Below are 22,320 nucleotides of genomic sequence, written 5' to 3' on the forward strand. Positions count from 1 at the left end.
TGCGGCCTTTAAGGCTGCAGACCCTGAATTGGGATACAGCCATGTTGAGGAGGTAATTTAGCCATTTGAATCAGCTGTGTTGGATCAAGGACGCATCTAAAACCTGCAGCACACCGGCCCTCGAGTTGCCCATCCCTGATATATACTGAGGTGTTGTTAGGGGTACAAAGAAGAGACTGTGGGAAAAGAGCGGTGGTTCTCTGTTCTGACCTCAGTAAACACCTTCTTGGTGACTTTATGATTATGGTCCCCATTAGTGTCCATAAAGACCACAAAACAGGGTTTGCTGCACCTAATGATTGCCAAGTCACTAGCATGTAGGCACACTCTATCCCTCCTTAGTCATGCTTAAATACCAAGATGGTACGGGGCAAAAGGCTCAGAATGAGACTTCCCAATGATGTCATAGTGGCCATGTCCATCATTTATCTACAGGCTATCACCAATTCTTTGAAATTCAGATAAACACCAAAAAGCTTAAGAAGAGACCAGATACGCGAGAAACTTATAGTTTTTTATTATTAATACTCAACACTTCATTTTGTTCATCATGTACAAAGAGAAAGAATAGTCTTATGTCAGCACTTATAATTGTAGATATCAGTATGATCCTTATTAGAAGTACCTTAATGATGTTTTTTTGCAACTTTGTCATGATGTGGTTAATTTTGTTATTGAGATTACTTTGTTTCCATAAAAAAAGAAAAGAAAATGAAGGTAAATATTTTCCCCATTATTCAGTATATACACAACCTGTACAATTATTTGTTTTTGTGTGGTTTTTCTGTTTGTACGGTGTAAAAATTTTGGCATTGTTTCAAAGTAAAGGGCCACAAAAAGAGAAAAGAATGGCCAAGAATAATATTATGTATACAATTGATATTATTTCTATGTTACATTTTTTTTTGTCACCCACAGTTAATTCAATCAGGCTATGTTTGTGATTTCATAAACCTGTTAACCTTGTGAAATACATTTGGTAGCAACCCCTTATGTCATCGGCAATTATCACCCAGTTAGCGCGACCGATTCTCAATCTGTGAATGATGACGGTGGAAAATAGCAATATTAAAAACAAAACAAACTGTACACAGTTTCGTAGAAAGTTTTGTGTGCGTCAGTAAAAAGCGAGATCTGTAACACACATAAAGAGAGGCTTAAAATATTTTCTGTCATGAATAAGAATGAACAAATCACACGGACCTTCAGAATAAATCAGCTATATAACATCACAGTATAGTTCCTTCTGTCTGCACCGAATCACACTTATTTATTACAAAATTAGCAGTTCAGAGTCAATTATGAAAGCTGGAAATATGAGAAACTTCTCAAATACCCTTTATCCAAAACATACAAATAGAAAAAAAGAAGGGGAAAAAAAGCATTACATTGGTCCCGTGTGTCATTAATACTGACAAAAAAAAAACACACACACACACGTCATCTGGGTTGATATTTACATCCTCCACTCTCAGGATGCTCCAGCCTGCTAATTTGCCCAAAAAAAAAGAAAAGACAAGAAAAGAAAAGGAAAAAAAGGGGGGAAAGTGCCAGCGTTTTGCCCTATGTGAACCATCTGAACAAATGTGTGCAGAGAAAAGGGAAGCTGGGAACAATTTGGCCTTAAGGGAAATAAAGGCTTCCAAATGAGCCCTGCTTACTCTGCAGCACTGCCCGATCTGAAGCTGGAGGTGCTAAAGGTCTGATGATAGCATGCTCACCGCAGCGTCAGGTACACCTCCCAACCAGTGGTAGCAAACTAGTTACCCTCCAAATCCTGACAAAATGAAATGAAATAAAATAAAATGTGGCATACAGTAAGAAGATTTTCTGTTTGGTCATGCTGTTTATTGCAAATGAGGAGAATAAGAAAAAAAATCTGCAAACCTAACAGAGGCTACGTGTACACCGATACTTTTTTCAATCAAGCCCTCTAGACATAAAAAGGGTGGGAGGGGCAAAACAGAAGAGAGATGAATTACTCCTCTCGGGGCTGATGAGAAGATTATAGAGACTTATTGGCATCAGTACCATACAGAATAAGAGCGAGGAAATCGCTTCTGACTGTGTGAAAACAAGAAAAAAGAAAAAAACCCTGCATATGTACACAACAGATTACAAACGATACTTCCGTTCTCAAACAGACAAATACAAGGTGGCGCACAAAACAAATCAGAATCCGAAGCATTTGAGTTGTTTCCAGCTGTCAAGTAACACAGTTGAGTAACAAGCGAGCGAAAACGGTGCAACGGCAGTTTATTCACCCATAGCAAAGAGAAAAGAACAAAGAAACCGCTGCACAGAGACATGACGGGAGAGATGTTTCACCTTTTAATAAGGGGTTGTACAAATGCATTTCAGCTTCACATAACTGAGATGAAACTGCACTCGTTCACGGTTTTCTCCACAAGATTGTGCCTAAATCCTCAGCAATATCACAATATCAACACTGGGGCAAGTCCAGTGTGCATTTGTGTGTGTGTGTGTGTGTGTGTGTGTGTGTGCATGTGTGTATCTTCCTTATTTACCACAGTGATGTCTATCCCAAACATAGAGATATAACAGGATAGGCCGGACTGACAATGGCTCTAAATTCTGTGTGCAATCACCGTTAGAGCCCACATCGAAAAAGAAACGGGCAACAAAAACAAAACAAACAAAAAAAATCCACAAATGTTTTTTTAGGAGGTTTTTTTTACGTTTTTTTTTTTTTTTAACAAGGATCGCTGCTTAAAAATGAAGGATCACAATATACTGCCTCTATATGCAAATATCATCTCTGTATACATGTAATATTGTATTACATAAATGTGTAGATAATTGAACTGCGCTCGAAAAGCATGAAGAATAGCTTACCTTAAAAAGAGAGAATCTAACACAATCCAAGGGAAACTTAGCGAAGACTCCTAAAACTAAACTTTTCCCCCTTGTTTTTTTTTTCTGTTTTTTCTTCTTTTTTTTTTTCAAATCACCAAACGTCTACACCTACAGTAAAATTATCCTCTGACACTTTGAGTGAAAATAAGAGAAAAAAAAGGGGAAAAAAAGCATAATTCTTAACATAATCAGTATATTGATTGGTAAACTATTATAATTAAGTAAACATGAGATCGAAAGAAAAAAAGAGCTTCAATTATATCACTTATGATTAGTAATATCTGTGTCTTAACTATATTTTGCATATTTTTGTTTGTGTGATTTTTTTTCAGTTTTTACGAGTTTTTATGTTTGTTTTCTTTATTTCTTAAATTGCTGTAAAACATATTGAAAGTTACATCCTGTCTGTCTGTTTACTGTACAAAGTGAAAAGATTTTTAAATATATTATTATTTACAAGGTAAAGATTTAACATACTAATGCTGACGCTGATTGATACCCACTGAAAAGTCTCCTTCTTCTTCTTATTTCCTTGTCTAATCCCCCCCCCAAACCCCCCATTGGCCGTTCTCCTTCCTATACCAGCTTGCTTTTAATGGTTGACCTGAACTTTCAAAATGTGTGCATATAAAAATTCCAGAGATCCCAATCTGTTTATTAGGAGGGTGTGTGTGGGGGGCAGATGAGTCGGATTTAAGGCTAGCTCGATAAGTCTCGCTTTGACAGTGTGATCTGTGGAGCGAGGGATGAGGAAGAGGAGGAGGACAAGTTTTTGAATTTATGAATAGTCGTCAGCAGAGTTAGTGTTTAAAAAAAGAACAGCTGTTATCGCTCGATACCGATTCGCTTCCCTCCACGCGTGTACGCGTGCATATCCTCCCCAGTCCGTTCCACTGGTGCCTTAAGATATAGTGGTCGACAATGATAAAGATCACACTCCTCGGACCGGCGCTCCCAGCGCAATCTCCAGCAGCCCTTGAACTTTCTGACACCAACTAATCGAAGATCAGACCTTTAAAGAACTACCAGGGCTCCCTCTGTTCTGTACAGTAACGCGATGAGTCATCATCAGACAGCTCAGGGTGGGGGCGAGGGCAATGGGATGATAAGGCATGTCTACTGAGTGCCTGAACCTACACTGAGTAAAAAGTCCTGTCCAAGAAATTAGGCCTCTTCAGCTAAAAAGACTATGTACATCAGTCAAAGTAAAAAGCAATCAGCCAGTCTCTCAAATAGACATCCTCCTCTCTGCTCAAACTTCCATCAGCATTGTTGTCGCGGGACGACAACACTCCTACACATTTCTCTTTTCTTTTTGCAGCGTTTCGCCTACGTAAACGACAGCGCAAATATTAATCACACGTGATGTCCAAACAAAAGCTTACTGTGCGAGCCCCTCGGCCCGCTCAGCGAAAAGTAACGCCTTCGACAGGATACCGGTGAAGAGGCCGAGAAAAAGTTAAGTGCCTGATGACTGTCATTGTGTAACCTGAATAAAAACAAGTGTTCTAAAGGCTGCCAATGTTGTGAACTGAGACTCATCGGTCTATCCGTGACAATGGGACATCCTGAATACAGGTGGCTCATAAAACGCTGCCCACACTTGACATATGAAATACACTGTTTTACAAAGTTATAAAAGATCTTAAACGGTATCTTGTATCTAAACCACCACCAGCAGCAGCAGCAGTGCCTCAAAGCCTGCTGTAAATCTTTGATTTTGTTTTACTGCAGTTTTGGCTCATAAATGTGACCCCAAGAACGCCGAGTGGCCTTTATGAAGCCTGCCGGTCCGTCCTGGTGGTGGCTGCTGCTGCGCGAGGGCCGCTTGTGAACTTGGAGGACACTTCCACCGGAGACCGTTAAGGCACGTCCTTCCTCCCAAGCATCCTCAGCTCCCGTCGGCACGTCATCGTTCAAAAGAACACAAGTTCAGACGGACAGAAACCAAACGTGTGTGCGCGCGTGTCTGTGCACTTGTGATGCCTTGAAATGTTAAGTGTCGTGTTTCTGCCGACTCCAAATACATCTTCAACATCTTGTTTTTCTACAAGGAGCAAATAAATGCATGAACATGTAGTAAGAGCATTCTACAGAAAACCAAAACCAAATATTTCTTTTTTCAAATAAAAAAAAAAAATCAGTTTTTCTGGCTTGTTGGTTGAGCTGAGAACAACTTTCCTGCTGCCACTAGGGGCAGACAGACCGCAACTACAGATGCTAAAAACAGCAGTGAAAGATTTTACGGCGAGAACACAAAACAAGTAAAAACTTAGTGATATTATAAGCAGTGTTATTATAATCAGCACTAAACATCTCTGTTATTCACAACTGTATCAGTATTACTGTTGTTCTTATACCCTGTTATTTTTTTCTATAAGAATATCTTATTATCATTCATTGATTGTATTTCTCACAGCAAACAAGATCAGCTCTTTTGGCGTCGAGGATAAGGAGGAGGAGGAGGAAAAGCATGGGGGGGTGTGGGGCGGAGAGAAAGAGGAGATATTGAGAACTGAAGTGCATTGCGAAGAGAGATGGACAGACGGGGCTGTCTCCGTCCTGACTGAGCGTGAGAAAGACGGGGAAGCAGCAGTCATCGTCCCGTGTTGCCGCTCCAGCAAACGTGACCCTATCTACTTTTTCCGCTGTGACACTGGGGCAGATGGGCAGTTCAATCCCGTCTCTGCTCTCGCTGTCCTTCCTCGTGAGCGCTCAGCAGGGAGCCTTTCAGACAGCCATGGAATCGCAGCAGGCTCGACACGTCCCATAGAAGGCTATGAAGAGGTGTCGGCCTCGTCGCAACGCCGACCGAGTACACTGACTTCTGCCACACTGGTGGATGGAAAATGGTAGACTTGAGTTAAGGGGAGGATGTTTATTGACCGTGTTTGGACATAAAAGTAGAGTAGCTTTGGCCATTTCTGAGAGAAGGGGGCAATATCCCACACTTCCTCAGGGTGTCCTGATTTGTTGCCCATTATTTCTTGTATAAATCAAAACTTCTACGCATTATTTTATATTTCAGTCTCCACCTTTCAGTCTTTTCCTCATTTAATCCCTTACCTCCCCTCCTCCCAATCCTAACATCTCAATATGGGCTAGGGTTAAAGTGTGTCTACAGCGTCTTTAAAGTCATCCCTGATCTCCTAGAACTAGATGCGCCTCTATTGCTCTCCTCACTCCCCCCTCCTTTGCCTCCGCTCCTCCTCCCACATTTGTCTTTCACACGTCAGACTCAATGCTGGAGAGTTTCTCATACACATGGCCATTGCTTCCGTTGAAGGGACGCGGGGGTCCGACCCCCAGCATGGAACCGTGGTGGTTCATTCCACCGAGGCTGAGCTCTTTCGGGAACCGGGGCGTCACGCTGGACATCACCCCGGCCGCCGTGGCAGATGTTGGCAGATACGAAGTTGCACTCATCTGGCTCCTGAAGTCACTTCGGCTGTTTTTGGCAACTTGTTGCTGCTGCTGTTGCTTTTTCATGTAATATTGTTTGGCGCCGTGCATCAGACACTGGTCATCGCCAAAGGTGGGTATAAAGGGGTTTTGGTTTACCCGGTCGGGGTAAAGTGATTTGGATAAAGAGAACCCTGCCCCGCCCCCTCCTTCCATCAAAGACCTGTCCCTGTCTCTCATGTCTCTTTCCCCTATTGAGCGGCGGTGGACACCTTCTCCGCCTCTGAAGAGGCCCGACCGGCTCTCACCTCCATAAAACAATGGGTCCCTGTCTCTTTCCCTTTCCCTCTCGGAGCCCCCGTGGCGTTCAAACATGTGCGCAAAGGGGCTGCTGCCCTCCATGTAGCGTTCTTTTTCCTTCAAGCTAACACTTCTGGGTGGGGGCAGCATTCCACCCATGCCTGCACCGCTCATGCCCCCACCTCCTCCTAAGCCTCCCATCAAACTGCCCATCCCACCCAATTCGTCTTTCTGCAGGTCGACAAATGCGTCATACGAGTGCTGCCGCCGAAGTGGCTTACCGAAACCGCCGCTCTTCCGCCTCTGCTGTGCCTGAGATTGAGACTGAGGGCCTGCGCCCATGCCACCCCCTCCTCCCCCACCCGCCCCGCCCCCCATCTGTTCCAAGAGGTGGTTGTTGTCCTCGCTGATATCGTAGAGGTTTCCTGTCTTTTTACAGCCTTCGCAACGCATGCAGGTTGCGGAGCTGGGACGACTGCCTCCCCCTCCCGAGGACCCACAACTCATGCCGCCACCATAGCCACCTCCATGCAATGACATCTGCTTGCTCCCCAGTCCCCCACTAGCCCGACAGTTCCTGCACTCCCACTCTCCCCCTGCCAATCCAGAACCTCCCCCGCTCTTTGAATCAGACTTCTTGGGTTTGCTCTGAAGAAAGTCATCCACTGGTACCAGGGAGGTGCAGGCACTTACTCCTCCGTCTCTGTTCCCGGGACCCTCCGTCAAGTCCACGTGTTCCCACTGAGGGACACCATCTTTGGGCCGAAACTGGTCCAAATAAAAATCTCTAACGCTCTCCTTTTCTCTGAAAAGATAAGAGTTCCCATCGTTGTTCCCTCCTCCACCTCCCCCGCTTCCTCCACCACCCCTCTTGCGCTCAGAGGGCAGCAGCGGTGGGGAACCAGAGCGGTGCCCGTGATAGTGGTGGTGACTGATGTGGTAAGGTTTCCTCCTGTAGCCCAGCTCAATCTCGTCTAGCTCCCGTCTGGACTTGGCAGAGGCCGGCCTCTTCTTCAGGCTGTCACGGTACTGTTTGCGCTTTTTGGCGTTACCCTCCAGGTTTCCGTAGGTTACCGTGTGCGTGGAAATGTCTGACACATCTGAGCGTATATTCCCATCATCATCTCCTCTCCCTGGACAGTAGCTATGTCCAGGGATGTAAGTGGAACTCGAGGCACCTCCTTTGAAGGAGAATTTCCCATATAGGTCGGGCAGGCCTCCCTTGAAGCTCTGGCCCGAGGGAGGAGTCTGTCCGGACAGCAGGTCAAACTTGCTCATGTTCCTGTGGGTCAGTGCTGAACAGGGCTGAGTGGTAAAAATAGGGGTCACCCCTCCACCCAGGCTGTCACAGTCAAACATGCCGCCCTCCAAAGAACTAGCACTACCCAAACTATGGGGTCTGTTGGGAGGAGGTCCGCTGAGCCCTAAAGTTGAACCATGGTGGTGTAGATAATGGTCCTGATACAAATTGCTGTCCTTAAGATGCAGGTTGCTAAACGTCCTCTCCACCTCACTGATGTAGTCGCTAAACATGTTGTCTTCTGGCATGTAGGGTGGCTTGCAGTCAGAGTGGCCCGCCAAGCTGCGCCGATGTTCGGAGATGTCGTAAACAGAAGATTCACGACGGATGAAGTCCAGAGCGCTGTGTGGTGAGCCGTTCACCCCTGACAGGGACGCCATGTTCTTGGCTGTCCGTAGGAGCCGCATGATGTTCGAATGGGTGTTGTTCATGGTGGCTGATGGCGAGTTCAATGCAGAGCTGCTTTTCTCCTCAATCTGCACCCCATGGATACAGCTGTAAATGCCCTGTGTGGGAGAAAGACAGGTGAGAGGAGGCATTAAAGGGTGCACATTTCAAACATTTGTTATTTGACACTGCAAAATCCTTCTCCTCACATATAAGGTCTTAAATAATCAGGCCTTATCTTATCTTAAAGACCTAATAGTACCGCATCACCCCAATAGAGCACTTCGCTCTTGTACTGCAGGCTTACTTGTGGTTCCCAGAGTATTTAAAACTTGAATGGGAGCTTTCAGCTTTAAGGCCTGTCTTCTGTGCAACCAGCTTCCAGTCTGGATTCAGGAGACAGACACTATCTCTACTTTTAAGATTAGACTTAAAACTTTTCTTTTTGATAAAGCATATATTTAGGGCTGGATCGGGTGACCCTAAATCTTCCCTTAGTTAGGCTGCAATAGGCCTAGGCTGCGGGGGGGCTTCCCATAATGCATTTCTTCGCTCATTTCTTTTCACTCACACTGTTTATATGCCAGTCTGCAGTTAATCATTCGTTATTATTAATCTTTGGCTCTTTTCAACAGTGCGTTTTTTATCCTGTCTCCCTCCCCTTCCTGTCAAAAGGGAGGTTTTTTTTCCCATTGTCGCCAAGTGCTCGCTCGTCTGATTGTTGGTTTTTCTCTGTATTATAGTACGGTCTTTACCTTACATCATAAAGGTGCTATGTTAATAAAATTGAACTGGACTGAACTGAATTGAATTGTAACACAAGCCAACAGAGGTGTTTTGGCCACAGTGTCCACCCATCCATCCCACATATCTGACAGAAGCGATAAAGTTTTACATCAGTCAATCCAGGTTGTCTACATAGACCAGGCAACCAAGGGCACTAGATTTATGATTTATTTTAAAGATGGGGGGTTAAGCTACCTGGAGAGGACAGGATAGGCCTCACGACTGAAAAACACACAAACCCACCAGCAATCAGTCAATCTTATTTTTGTCGTATTTTATGTCATCTCTTCACAGTGGGTACAAAACTGGAAATGCACTGATATGATTCAAAATTTATGTTTCGTGGTAGTTAATGGCTCAGAAACACAACCAACAGCCAATGACATCAGATGTGTCGTCTCATAAAAAAGATGAAGGGGGAAAAAAAGAGTCGGTGTGTTTAATGAAAAACTTTGAGACGGCAAAGCAAGCAAACGTAAAAAAACGCTACAGCTTTCGGTATCGATTCTGTCAACACCTCGCTGTATACGGTAAGGGAAATAGATGTCCTTTATATACAGAAATGTGGCATATTCACTGATGTGAAATAAAGTGGGGCAGTGCGAGTGAGCAAACAGTGTGAAGATTCAGAGAGGATAGTGCACCTTGATGGGTGATGATTGATAAAGGCCAAGTGGCTGGAAGAACTCCTCGGACCTCGCCAATCAATACTTTTAATCAATGTGATTAGAATTCAGCTGAACAATATCCTTCGGCAGTTATTAGGGATGAAGAGAAAGGCCAAGCCAAGGAGACACTAGCTGAGGATCATAGTGACAGAAAGACAAACTGCTCCATTTGCATTCAGTGATCTACGATACAATATTCAGATAAAAATGGATGTACAGCAGAGCGCAAACCAGGCTTGACAGATGGGGACTGTAAAGTATCGGATCAATTCCCGACAATGATTTTACTCATTTTTTCCCCTGCAGATGACGACGGGAACCACTGTTAGAGATCAAAGATCATCCCATTGCAGAGGTCAAGGTCCCGTCATGAGGTGAAGTCTGTCTTGGATGTCAGATCTTCTTCTTCTCCTCCTTCTTTTACCCAACAATATCATCACCTGAGCCTGACTTTTTCTTTCCCAAGCCACTTGTTTCTAGTAATTAATTAGTTACATGGACAGTGGCTGCATTGCAGCAGAAAGGCTTCATCCCTCATTCTTCTTTTTAAATAATGTTATTACTTCTTTTAATTTCACACTCGGTTAACAGCCAAGTACGCAAAGCTTGACAGTGGCTAAAACTAAGAGGCTAATATAAATACAAAATGACTCAACAGTATTCAGGAAAGAGCACACGCCCACCTTTGTGAAATTCCTCTTTTCTTTTCCCCTAACTCAGAACCATCTTTTAATGTTTATCCGGTCCTTCTCCATGTCATCTGTGTTTCCTTTTTTCCATCTGGCTGTTTGTATAATTACTCATCCCTTCATCTCTTTTGTTTTTCTTATTTTATTGTTCTGATTACACCCCACCTGCTGCCGAATCTGTCAAATCCTCCCTCCCGTGACATCTATGATATAATCAACTTTTGGGAAGATTTTTTTTCTGCGACATTCAGCTTAATTTGCCGGTAAGCTTCCCTCATTAGCACTTAACCTGATAGCGGAGGGTAAAATTAACATTGTAGCAATTTACAGGGCGAGATCGAGATAAATATTTGCACTTTTTAAAAAAAAAAAATTCTTTTATGCATGAATAAGCAGTAGCAACCAGCCAGAGAAAGAATGAGAAGCATTGAATCTTGGACATATAACAACGAGACTGCATGCTTAATCTTCACCAGCAGATTTTGTCTACTCTGCAGGCCCACATAAAGTAACAGTTGGCAGGGCTGGTTCCACAGTAGCTGATTGTTTGGTCAGGATGTGTAAAAGAAATAACGGCGGCCAGAGAACTCCTCAGAATCCAAGGTATGACATCAAAATCTATAAGAGCTCCTGATTGCAAATAGAACAACGTCTGAACAGGTAGCGGCGTATAATTTAATACAGCCTGAGCGTGCTGTAAGCATGTGTTCCTTAATGCAAACGAACTTAGCCATGACGCGATTTGAGGCCTGTGAAAAGTGGAGCGATTAAACCTCTAATACATTTACAGTTCTTAAGTCATTAGAGGCTTTTAAATCAATATAATTAATTTGTTTCAGTGATGCAGGTGGGACCTGGAGGAGCAGGTAGCCGGGGGGAGAACTGCTCACAGCTCTGCTGAGGGGGGGAGCGCTAACCGACCGTGAAGCCATGACCGGAGCCACGTGACTCACACCAGCCGTGGCAGATGTCTCATTTTTTACACCGCCGAGCTTAAATGTTAATTGCTGCAATAACAATAAGGTTTATTGGATTATGCTGTGAAATTAAAAAAGCGGAATCAATTGGAGTGGCAGAGTAAGAGAGAAAAAGAGGGAAGAGAAAGCACACGGCTGGAGAGAAAACACTCAAGTAAATGAGAAGGAGACAATGCAACGTCTTGGCCAAAAGATAATAAACAGCAGCTTCCACTGTTCCACAATTCCCGTGATCTGTGCTACACATGCAAATCGACGCTCCCAATGAATATTTCCCCTGAATATTTTAACATGCTGAATCATCTGGCTGTATTTGCGGACACACAGCGTTCATTTATTTTGTCACATCGCAGCAAAGACGCCGGTAATTTCTGTAAATGAGAGTAATCGCTGAATGTTACACAAAGCCTAATTGGTCTCTGATCCGGTTCCCATACAAATTGTAATGATGCAATAATGAAAAACAACAACCAGCCTGTTTATGGAAAGGAGAAATCGGCTGACATTTTAGCAACAAGTATGCCATGCTCGTTCTACAAAAAAACAGACACGAACAGGCGTAAACAACGCTACAGCACAGGCGCAAAATTAACACCACACAAAATAATCAAAGTTGAGCACTGGAGCGGAATATGAGAGCAAGGAGGGGTACTTTTTTCTCCTTTTTTTAAAAATACAAAGCCTTGTTTTCTTGGCATAAGCCGACCCAGCACCACAACAGCATATCAAATGGAGGCAGAAAGCAGCAGTGTGTGGCTTCTCTGCTGTAAATTAGCCACGTGGTTTAGCATGCAGTGTTTCACCTTCACAGGCGCACAGTGAATTACACCGGAGCCATGTCAAAACAATTGGAATGCAAATCAAATACCTTGGGGGTGACTTTGGTCTCCTGGGACCCAGTAATCTACCCTCTCCGGTTCCGTGGCTGATTTTTTGTTGAGTGAAGTATTGATTTCAGCTCAGCATTTTGTAAATATTTACCTCATGGGCATCAGAAAGGCCAGGGCTTCAAAAGTAAAGGAGAAAGCTCTCTCTATATGTGTGTGTGTACTTTGGCAGCGGTAGTTTGATTTGGGTAAGTGGAATGCTTCTTTGAATTTTTAGAATCTCTTAGGCTTTAAAGAGTAAAGCACCTTCATTTGTGAGCCATTAGAGACAGTAATGAACTAATGAGTAATGATGGTGACTTCACAGACGAGGACGATTCAGTTACGCAGAGGTTAATTTGAATTATAGCCAGCTGGATGTCTTGTACCACCTACTTTAGAGCAGCCTTTCCACGACCAAATAACTGTTTTGGCTGCTGTCATTCATACCTGTGAGCTGACAATAATAATTATTACAAAGAAGAAAATTGTGGAAACTGTTATCACTAGTCGCTAAGCCTTCAAGAGGTACTAGTCATTTAATCTAATTGTTTACATTTTAATTGATGCACAATACCAGTAAATTGTTGTGTCCAATATATTATGCAGCCATCTGCCACCAGATGGAGCTGCACCCCCGACATCGTTGTAAAAAACTTAAAACTCTGTTAATTGAGGCCTTATATTGTAAGTCAAGCATATTGTTGTATTATTCCCTTGTTGCCAATACAAGCTAAGGGCTCAGTTACATGGGCCTAGAGACTGGTTGGCAACCATCTAGCAACCACAAAAAGGGCACTGCAATTAGAAATATCCTGTCTCATATTGATGCTCAGAAGCTAGTTCATATATTTATTACTTCTAGGGTGAATTTTGCGATTTCTTATTATCGGGAAATCCTAAAAACTCCCTGAAAAGCTGTCAGTTCATCCAAAATGCTGCACCTTGAGTACTGACAGGAACTAGAAAGACAGAGCATGTTTCTCCCACATTGGCTTCTCTTCACTGGCTTCCTTTTAAATCTAGAATTAGTTTAAAATCCTTCTCCTCACTTAAAAAGTTTTTATCAGACTCTATCTTATCTTAAGGACGTCACAGTATTTTGTCACCCCAATAAAGCACTTCCCTCCTCCCAGGCTTACTTGTGGTTTCTAGAGTATTTAAAAGTAGAATGGGAGGCAGAGGGTTCAGTTTTTGGGCCCCTCTTATTTATTTATTTATTTCACACTTGGTACAACAGTTTCCACAGTTAGTTCTTTCAGACAAACCAACCACACTTTCTATTAGTAAAGCACTGCAACCATGTGTGAAAAGGAGCAGGAAGAAGAAAATATTCTTATTAAACCCTGCCCCCTATCTACAATCCAACTTATATTGCAAGTGGGAACCAAAAATCAAGGAACAAACTAACATTAACATTTATCTCCAGTCCTAACTCAAACCAAACAACAAATTTACAATCAGAATATACCACTCCACATAGTAACAAGGAGAAAAGATAAGTAAATAAAATAAATGAGGCAAAAAAATAATGGATCCTTTTTCTATTAACTCCAATTTCATTCACATTCTTCATATTGAGTTATCGTTTTAGACATGTAACACTTTTTAAAACAATGTAAATGTATACAATTCTTTAAATTACAATGAAGAGAGTTCCACAGTCGTATACACCGTTGGACTCATTAATCTTTGTGTAGTCCTAGCTAGCTGATGCTTAAAATAAAATTTCCTTCTGCTGTCTTCTCCCCCCGAACACATTAAAAATACTCTTTGTAACTTAAAAGGCAAAATATTATTTTTAGCCTTAAACATAATTAATAGTGTCCGTAGTTTCACTAAATCTCCTAATTTTAATAATTTAGATTTTATAAATAATTTATTTGTATGTTCTCTATATTTTACGTTATGAATCATTCGTATCACTTTCTTCTGTAATAAGTTTAGAGGTTTTATAGTATTCTCATATGTATTCCCCCAAACTTCGACACAGTAACTAAAGTATGAGAAAAACAATGAAAAATATTAAATGCGCATTGTTTTGTAGTCTAATAAATCTCTTACATTTCCCAAAATATAAATGTTTTTAACCATCTTCTTTCTAATATACTCAATATGTGATTTCCACATCAAATTTTCATCTACTATTACACCCAAAAAGCGAAATTCAGTAACTCTTTCAATCAATTCTCCATCAATGGACATAATGACTTCTTCCTCCTTTACACGATTGTCAAATATCATGAATTTCGTTTTTGTCAGATTCAAAGATAATTTATTTACATCAAACCATTTTTTAATCTTAACATCTCAGAAATCATAATTTCAACCAAATCTTTCAAATTCTCTCCAGAGCAATAAAAATTTGTGTCATCTGCAAATAAAATAAAATTTAACCTTTTTGATACGTCACAGATATCATTAATATATAAATTAAAAAGTTTAGATCCCAAAATAGAACCTTGAGGAACGCCACATACACTCTTCAATCTTTCAGAGGTATTGCCGAAATAATGTACATATTGTGACCTATTTTCTAAATAACTACTTAACCAATTCAATGCCACTCCTCTCACACCATAATTATACAATTTAGAAATCAAAATAAAATGTTGTAACGTGTCAAAAGCTTTTTTTAAATCAACGAATACCCCAACTGTGTATTTATTATTATGGGTTGCAGATGAAATATCGTCAATGAAAGTCAACAATGCTAATGCCGTTGATCTATTTTTACGAAATCCAAATTGATTTTCATTTATTAGTTGATTTTTTTCAATAAAACTATCAAGTCTTTGCGCAAAAGGTTTTTCAAGCACTTTTGAAAACTGTGACAAAAGAGACACTGGCCTATAGTTGTTAAAACTATGCTTATCTCCTGATTTATATAAGGGTATCACTTTTGCCACTTTCATTCGATCAGGAAATACTCCTGATTGTAACGAGAGATTAAAAATATAGCAAAGAGGAATACTTATACAGTCTAAAGTCTTTTTAATTACAACCATGTCTATACCATCACAGTCAGTAGATTTTTTATTTTAAAGTTTTCTACAATTGCTACTATTTCTTTTATGGAAATATCAGCTAAGAATATAGAATTAGCCACTCTACTTTCTCCTTTCCAGACTTCCTCATATACTGGGTTGTAATTTTTTCTAATTAAATTTGCTAAAGTGGGTCCAACATTTACAAAAAAGGAATTGAATTTGTTTGCTACTTCAGTCTTGTCATCAACAACTTCATTCTTAATGAAATAAATAGGCCTATCTGAGGGTGTGTTCTTGTTACCCAATACTTCTTTAAAAATATTCCAAATGCCCTTAATATTATTCTTGTTTTCCTGAAAAAGTTTATTATAATAGTCTTTCTTGGCTTTCCTCAATATCTTCTGTGGAACCAGCTCCCAGTCCTATCTGCTTTTAAAATTAGGCTTAAAACTTTCCACTATGGGTGATCACGGCAGTTTTGTAGCAATCAAAGCAATAGTAAATGGGTTTTTGATGCAACACTGTATACTGTGACTAATTCTACCTAGTGACAGAAAGCAACATCCCACAACTGCTGGCCAGTCGGTTAGGGAATACACATTTTTTCCTAGTGACCAGTGGTTACCAGGGGCTTTAAGTCAGCATTCCCCAAGCCCCGGGCAACGGACCCGTACCGGTCTGTGAGCCGTTTGGTACCGGGCCGCGAGATTTGAGGCTCGGGGGTGAAATTTATGGTTTTCAGGGGTTTTATCGTTAATTTGGTTTCCCTGGGTCTTTTCCCATGTCGTAGTTGTGTGTCTTATTTTGAAAGAAATATTTAAGCGTTACCATAGCAACCAGAGAGCATTAGAGGAGGAGAAGAGGACGTTACTCTCAATGTTGCTGGCGCATTTCAGGAGGACGCTGCTAATAAAGTTACACAATTACACAGTGAATTCACGTTTATTATTATATTTACAACATATCACAGTTTTTGTCCTGATTATATCATTTTATTTTGTTGTATTTATCCTCTGACACCTTAAAGGCCGTTCTGTGAAAATATTGTCTGACATTAAACCGGTCCGTGGCGCAAAAGAGGTCAGGGACCGCTGCTTTAGATGACTTAGCTTTAGCAATAGATTTTACAGCAACTACCATCTACCACTTGCAACCAGTCAAGGTTGCCAACAGGTCTCTAGGCCTGTGTAACTATCCCTAACTCAGAATATTTGATTTATTTTTAATATTTTTGGGGGCCCTTTTATGGCTTTCTTTTTGATATAAACAGTGAAGACTGATAAGAAAGTGGAAGACATGCGGCAAAGGGCCGCAGCCCTTTGCTACGCGGCATATGGTCGCCTGCTCATTCCAGTGAGCTAAACCAGCACCCCAACTCACAATGTTTACTACACAAGTAAATATGTAGCAATGATACGAAGGGTACAACATGAAATACACTTACTGAAGTATCCAAATTGAAAAATTGTGTGTTTGATGATACTCCAACATGCAGCTATTATCTTATTTGGATAGCTAGGGTCAAAGTATTAACAAAGAGCCTTTTTCTTGCTATAACAGCCCACTTTTCCCCACCCTTTCTCACCCTGCTGATTGTGAAGACGAAGCCGGGCTGGCCGGAGCAGACGCCCATGAAGCAGAAGCGCAGCTGCCAGTAGAACCAGTGTTCACAGATGAAGGTAATGAGTGAAAGAGCCATGGCAGCACCTAGCATGTAGAAAACGCCAGCCATGTTGTCCACATCCAGCTGGCTGGACATCACCTCATTCTTCTCATGGTGGCAGATCCCTGTCAGCCAGAGGGACTCCAGCTCCTCCATCTCACCTGGATAGAGGTATTGGCATGAGGTTTGGGGAAGAAGATGAAGGGAGGGAGAAAGTGACAGGACGAAGGAAGAAACAGATGGTGAGAAGAGATGGACGAGGAGCAGGCCAACAAGAAGGGGATTGGATGGAGGTGAGACAGAAAGGGCGTACGTGGACGGACAAGAGAAGAAGAAGGAGGGCACAGTGAGGATATGTGGGGGAAGTGTTTTTTTGTTTGAGATGTGGAATTGAAGTAAAGAAAGGAGTGTGAAAAAGAGGGAATGGAAGTATTATATAAAGTAGAGAAGAGGGACATGATGTAATAACAAGATGGGTATTGGAGGACATGAGGGATGGAGAAAATGATGCAACAGAAGAAGAGAAGACAGAAGATGGCGGGCAGAAGAGAAAAGGGGGGTCAGGGTGGTTAGAAGTGAAATACAGATCTTAAATTCTGCAGCAGCTTCACAGCAGACAGAGGAAGAGTAACACACACATGCCACCAGTCACATGTTAATCACATTAGTCTTATTTGCATTGTTTTCTCCAAATAATTGCATCTATAGGTATCTGGTATGCATCTGACGCTAGTCCCCGAGCTTGTGCTTGCTTTTGTGGGTCACCTTCTGTTTCATCACGAGCTGTTCTCTATCAAAGCCGACTGTGGCAGGACAGGCGTCGGTTAATTAATCATACATTCAGCCGCTGTCGCTCCACGTCAGCGCAACTCCACCAACACACAGCCCAGCCTGGCCTCTGAGCATCAACAAGCGTCTCCGCAGCATGTAAACGTAAAAAAAAGAGGCACTGCATGCAAAGGCATAAATACAGATACATCACCCAGCTGCCTCTACTTAGATCTACTGATAAACAGTAACTGGAACCCTTGTGCAGCTATTCTGACAGTGGCATCTCTAGTTAGGGCTGTCTCCTGGGAGTCAGTATGCCACTTTGTCATTAGTTTTCATTTAGCGCTGATTTTAGTGGGAATCATCTTTTTGTTGTTCAATGGACATCAGAGAATACAGAGTGAGAGGAAACAATAACTGTAGTTGACTGGCTTAAAATCCAGGACACGGTTACAGTGTTTCACACTCGCATACAGAAACTGTCCTCCTTTCACACTGATAAGACTGAGACTAAGACACTATTTAATATATCTTTTACTGAGTCTGTTTTATCTTTTCCTTGGTGTCATGGTACGGTAACCTATCTCTGAAGGACAGAAACAAACTGATGCAAATTGGGAAGCTGCGAGGTACATCACAGCTCAACTTAGAGGCTCTGTATACCAGACAGCTGCAGAGAAGGACCAGCTCCATCTCAAATAATGACTCCCACCCCTTTTGTTGGGATATTCAGCTTCTTCCCTTTGGACAGAGGTTTGTAGTCCTTAAATGCAGGAGAAAGCATTAGAGAAACAACTTTGTCTGAGTTGCTATTCTTTATTAAGTGATAGCAAATTTGCTTATATGCCTTTTTTTTTACTATTTTTACTGGAACACTTTCACTTTTTTCCCTTTTATTTTTCTTATTATGTCTATGTGACAATTGTCCAGTATTGGCGTTTGATGTCTGGTAGAACGGTTGCCTGCACTTTGAACTGCAAAACAAATTTACCTATCAATAAAGGAACCTGAGCCTAAGTGTTTGTTCAGGACTTGTAAGGAGTGTTAATAAAGGTTAATGTAACTGACGGCTTTTTGACTTCAACCCCTTTCCTCCAGTCCTCCAAACCCCTCCCTACAAATCCCTCTAAACATTCAACTCAAGATTCACTAACACCTCTAGAAGCCTTTAGCAGTGCTGAGCGATACTGCAAATTTTGGTATCGATCCAATATCAAGTGAATTAAGGGCAGTATTGCCGATGCCAATACCGATACTTTTAACGTATAAAAGAGAGTCATGATTTATGAGCTGAATCGTCGTTGATTTGCCAAATTCTGAAGAGATTTTAATAAACATCAAATGACAGTGTTGTGATTTTGTTCTTATATATTGGTACTGTTTTTTTTAAGAGAGCTGGAATGTAAATGTGCCTGTCTTTAAAGGCCTTTGTGTCAGCTTCAGTTGTTTAAATGTGCTATAGGCTATAAAGAATTGACGTAACAGTGAACAGAAAAAAGTTCAGACATTTTCCATAGTGCAAGTTTGGGGTATATTTTTTTTATTAAAAAAATGATAATAAAAATCTATTCAACACAATTCATACTGAACTATGAGGATAGAAACAAAGTATCGATCCAATTGCATTAGTATCGATCTAATACCGATACCAGTGTTGGTATTGATACTATCAAAATTTGGATCGATCAGCCCACCTCTAGCCTTTACATGAATCTCATGACTCATGTCACCTGCTCCTGACTCAGGTGAAAATGATAGCTATCTCTGCTTAATGATCAAGTCCATGACATGAGACTGCAAAATCAAGTGAGTGGAATTTCAGTTATCTAGGTCTATTCAAGTGGATTTTCACTGTCTGGTTCAGTTATTTAATGACTCAGTCGCACTAAAATAGAAATTGGACAACAAATGCCTTACAACTAGGAAAAAAATTGGTGGTTGCCTGGTGACGGAAATGCTTTATTTATTTATTTGCATTTTGCATTTGGCAATTGTAGATGTTGCAGCAGCAAACTATTTCCTACTGGTTGATGATGTTGCACACTCAACCTCTGGGGAACCAGAGGTCTCTTTCCAATGGGGGACTCAACTCCTCAACTCAGCTGGTTGCTATATTTTGGTTATAGTATTATAAAAAAAGAAGAAGAAGAAGCAAGGTTGCCGCTACATAATCGAATTAAATCATCATCCTCCAGCAACTATCTCAAAATTTGAGGTTACAAGGTTCTTGCTAGACTTAGGTAGTTAATCTGAATTTTTATTTCAGAATTTCTATCTATGTATATGGCAACGATTTGTGATTTTTACTGATTTATTACAGTTTATTGCCATACTGTCATAAACAGATTGCATGCAACTAAGAGACCAACTAGGTCTTATTTATGTCTCGAAGCAGCAAAGTTACTTAGAAGTTGGCAACTGACTGCGAGTGGTTGCAAACCAGGTCCCCATCTTCGAAAGCAAAAAGCAAATTTCAAAAAGCAATGAGATCACAGTTAATTGCACATGTTCTAATAACTTCGGTCATGCCACGGTCTCCCAACAACTGCTTTCCCTAGTGTGACCGTAGCATAACCAATCTGCTGTAACTCTGAGGGAATGCTACACTTCTACACTTTAAAGCAGCATTACAACATTTTTTGAAACATGCTTTTTTTGTGGGAGCAGAGAGTTACACGTCAAAGTCAGTTGTTTCTTTGATTTTTGTATGATATAAGCTAAGCTAATAGCTTAGCTAGTAGCTTAGCTAGTAGCTTAGCATAATCTGTTTGTTTAATCTCCAGAGAACATTAAGTTGCTATTTTATGCCACGTACTGAGCCAATACTGTAAATGATTGAAATGAAGGCTAAATACCTGAGTTGGCTCTATCGTCTCATCTAAGCCAGAAACTACATCTTTAACTTCTATGGAGCTTTGCTATGTGATAAACAAAATACAGAAATCTTTCTTATTCTTAATTTTAGTCACTGTCTAAAATCTAATAACCTTGTTACAAAATGTCATATAAAATCTTAAAGAAGTATATTTTATGACTGAATAAGAAGTAACTATTACATCACCGATGCCCGGTATCTCTGTAATGATGCAACAGGTCTTTCACTGATTTCAAGGGCAAAAAGTTCATCAGAAGCAAACGAATGATTCCGTTTAAAAGTGAAACGGGAAATTTTGCAGTTTAACTTTCAGGACAGCTGTGATATATTTTTTGCTCGGGCCTGCGTCAAACTTCCCCGACTCTCTTCCAGCCTGCATATCAGGCCACTGCGCTCGCCGCGTGAGTCTGATCACTTTCTAGGCCACCAGGAGGGGAGTGGATGGCGAGGCGTGGCAAAGTGACATTGAAATCCTGAGAGGGGCCAGACAGGGCCGCTCAGTTTCTGTATTAATGCTTTTGCAGTGGCACACGGGGATGTTACAGCGAGCCGACCCACATTCACATTTGCAAGCAGACACATAAATTACTCTCAACTAAGTTCGACTGGTTACTAAGTTAATTCTACAACTAACCTAACTCATCATCAATAAGCAACAAGCACACAAAAGACTCTTCCTGAATCGCATGTAGGTTGATAAAAATAAACCTGTGTCATAAATAATCAGAATCTCTACACTGCTTTTACTTTATAGCCCATTGCACACACACACACACACAGAGGCAGGCACTCGTTTTTGGAGGGCTGACCCATATTTACATGTGCACGCAAATACACACACACACACACACAAACCCGCACACTAATGCACACACGGTTTAGAAATACACCAGGAGCTATGTTGGCACCTCTAACTGGGACACACTATAGCAGGCCCCTGAGGGCCCTTGGCTCAGGATGCTCACAACACTCTGGACTGTGCCCAAATAAACTAGCTACACCATACGCACTTGAACCTACACACACACAGACACACACAAAACTTCCATTACACTTCCCATACTGAATTGAGCTGTATATCAAAACCAGGCTGTTAAAGTGGTTAAACTTCACAACTAGCCATTGTTGGTGACGTTTTAATTTGTGCGTGACGAAGAGCTCAGAAATGGACATTTGGAACGCATTTTATTTCCTGCTCATTCACAGACTCATTAATGCTGCAGCTACAGCTGGGACGAAGTGTTTCTGTAAAGAACAAACCCCGGAGAGCTTTGCACAGTCTCCCATAAATGGCAAACATGATCATAAACCACCAGCTTCCCACAGTGGGGGCTAAATTTCAACTTGTATTCCTAACGTTTTACTTTTTCACTCTGCATTTGAGATACAATATGTGGGAGTGGACTTACAGTACATTTGACTCGCAGAGCCAAGCAGACACACAAGAAAAAGTATGATTTTTATCCTAGCTCTCTCCAAAATCCTTTCCTGAACAGATGGGAGTGGGTGAGATCAACAATTTTACAGTCTGAGAGAGATTTTTTTTCTTGCATGAGTGAAGGGAAGGGATTTCAAACATTCATGAAAATACTGTATTTCACGCTAATACAGTCCAGACTGTAAGTATATAGACAGTTACACATTTCTTAGTCTTCAGGCTCTGTGCCTCACTAGTGATACAGAAAGAACTGTGTGGGAGATATAGCTCTTCTATCACACAGTGCCAGAATTGTAGCAGTTTTAAAACGAAATTGGCTTTTCTTTTTTCT

General features: G+C 41.4%; 1 protein-coding gene across 4 annotated transcripts in view; it reads right to left on the reverse strand.

Annotated features, from left to right (window-relative positions):
• Positions 1-503: 503 nt before the first annotated feature.
• Positions 504-22,320, reverse strand: part of grin2ba (glutamate receptor, ionotropic, N-methyl D-aspartate 2B, genome duplicate a) — a 141,494-nt gene continuing 119,677 nt past the window's right edge. For all 4 annotated transcript variants that reach the window (XM_006797926.2, XM_006797925.2, XM_087839607.1 and 1 more), the window contains exons 16-17: positions 16,828-17,066; positions 504-8,385 (exon numbers count right to left, since the gene is read on the reverse strand). In XM_006797926.2, coding sequence (XP_006797989.1) covers positions 6,103-8,385; positions 16,828-17,066 — 2,522 coding nt within the window. In that variant the 3' untranslated portion in view covers positions 504-6,102. The remainder of the gene's footprint in view (positions 8,386-16,827; positions 17,067-22,320) is intronic.

Source organism: Neolamprologus brichardi, chromosome 4, assembly GCF_056152115.1.
Source record: "Neolamprologus brichardi isolate AB-2024 chromosome 4, ASM5615211v1, whole genome shotgun sequence".
In the NCBI taxonomy this organism is placed as follows: domain Eukaryota; kingdom Metazoa; phylum Chordata; class Actinopteri; order Cichliformes; family Cichlidae; genus Neolamprologus; species Neolamprologus brichardi.